The sequence below is a fragment of the Telopea speciosissima genome, chromosome 11, assembly GCF_018873765.1.
Source record: "Telopea speciosissima isolate NSW1024214 ecotype Mountain lineage chromosome 11, Tspe_v1, whole genome shotgun sequence".
Lineage (NCBI taxonomy): Eukaryota > Viridiplantae > Streptophyta > Magnoliopsida > Proteales > Proteaceae > Telopea > Telopea speciosissima.
The window spans coordinates 17,373,719-17,375,316 of record NC_057926.1 but is presented as its reverse complement, the minus strand read 5'-3'; the positions used below and the strand labels follow the sequence as shown (position 1 = coordinate 17,375,316).

General features: G+C 41.7%; 1 protein-coding gene across 1 annotated transcript; it reads left to right on the top strand.

Moving 5' to 3' along the window:
- On the top strand, positions 1-993 carry LOC122644833. Its single transcript, XM_043838213.1, has 2 exons — positions 1-445; positions 518-993. The coding sequence occupies exons 1-2, from the start codon at positions 1-3 to the stop codon at positions 991-993; spliced, it is 921 nt and encodes a 306-aa protein (XP_043694148.1).
- The last annotated feature ends 605 nt before the right edge of the window (positions 994-1,598 follow it).

Below are 1,598 nucleotides of genomic sequence, written 5' to 3'. Positions count from 1 at the left end.
ATGTTTGCTTCTTTTTTGCGTGGGAGATTTGTAGTGACAGATGGCTCCTTAAAAAGAAGTGTGATTTCTTCTTCAATATTACCAGGCCTTCAGAAAGGCTGGGAGTTTGTGAACTCTACTGAAAGATGGGTGATTGATGATGGTGGTTCGATAAATTTCTGGTATGACCGGTGGTTGACTGGGCAACGAAGTTGTGATCTTCTTCCTCCAGGGGTAACGCTACCAAGGAATCTTAAAGCCAAAGTTGCTGATTTCATTGAGAGTGGGGAGTGGGTTTTACCATCGGTAACATCGTCTGAGCTGTGGGATATTTGCAACCAGATTATGCGTACCAGGCTCCCATCTAGTAGGTACGAGGATGCTAGAGACTGGGTCCTCACTGAGTCGGGTTCTTTCTCAGTCGTATCTGCGTGGGACACCATGCATGTTAGCTCACAACATCAAGGTTAGACGCGGTTGGTTTGGCAGAAAGGTTTGCTCCCTCGTTCCTCTATCTTTGGTTGGCGTTTATTTCTAGGCTACTTTCCAACTAATGAGAAAATAGCTAAGCGTTCCATACCTATTGCTTCTCGATGTGAGCTATGTCTTAAGAGTCAGGAAACCATCAACCATATCTTTCTAGAATGTGACTTTGCTGGTCAAGTATGGACAACGGTTCTTTCGCTTTTTGATCAGAGATGGAATGGTTTTCCTTCCATAGAAGAGCTGTTCTCATGGTGGAAAAGGAAAAAGGCTGGGGTAATTCTTCCTAAAGTTTGGCCGGCGTTGGTGATTCTAATGCCATATCAAATTTGGATGGAAAGAAATAGACGAAGATATGAGAACATGCATCGCAATACAACTATAATTATAAAATCGGTTCTCAAGGAGCTACATGAGTTTTTGTCTATAGTTTCTGTGCATGTCTCTTTTGTGGCGGAGTTGTTGCTTTCAAGAAAGTTAACAATTAAAATCTCTAGATCCCTGATTCAGAAAATAATTGATGTTGTTTAGCGTCCTCCTCCGCCGGGCTGGTGCAAGCTAAATATTGATGGATGCTCCCTTGGTAATCCAGGTCGGTCAGGGGTTGGCTGGATTGTTAGGGATGACAAAGGAGATGTTCAGCGGTGTTTTGCACATTATATAGGTATTGACAGCAATTTTATGGCTGAATTTGAAGCTCTGTTTAACGGGCTGCATCATACCTCCTTGATGGAAGTGGATAGGCTTTGGATTGAAAGTGATTCCGCCTCAATGGTTAGTTGCGTCTTAAATAGCTCTATTCCATGGTGCTTTCAATAGAGATGGCAGTTTTACAGTCAGTATTTGGCGTTGATTACATGGAAGATTAGTCATTGTTTCAGAGAAGCAAATGAGGTGGCGGATATTTTAGCAAAGCATGCTGCAGCTACAAGAACTTCATTTATTTGGGATGCGGCTCCATCTTGTATTAATCAGGACTTAAGTTGGGATACCCAATTAAGACCTAGACATAGGTTTTCCACAATGAAGGGTTTTTTATTGTGCCTGTTTTGCTTTTGAAATTCACGCCTTGCTAATGGACATGCCGAAGGTGGGAGTGAAAATATCATTATAATATAATAAATAATGAATAATAT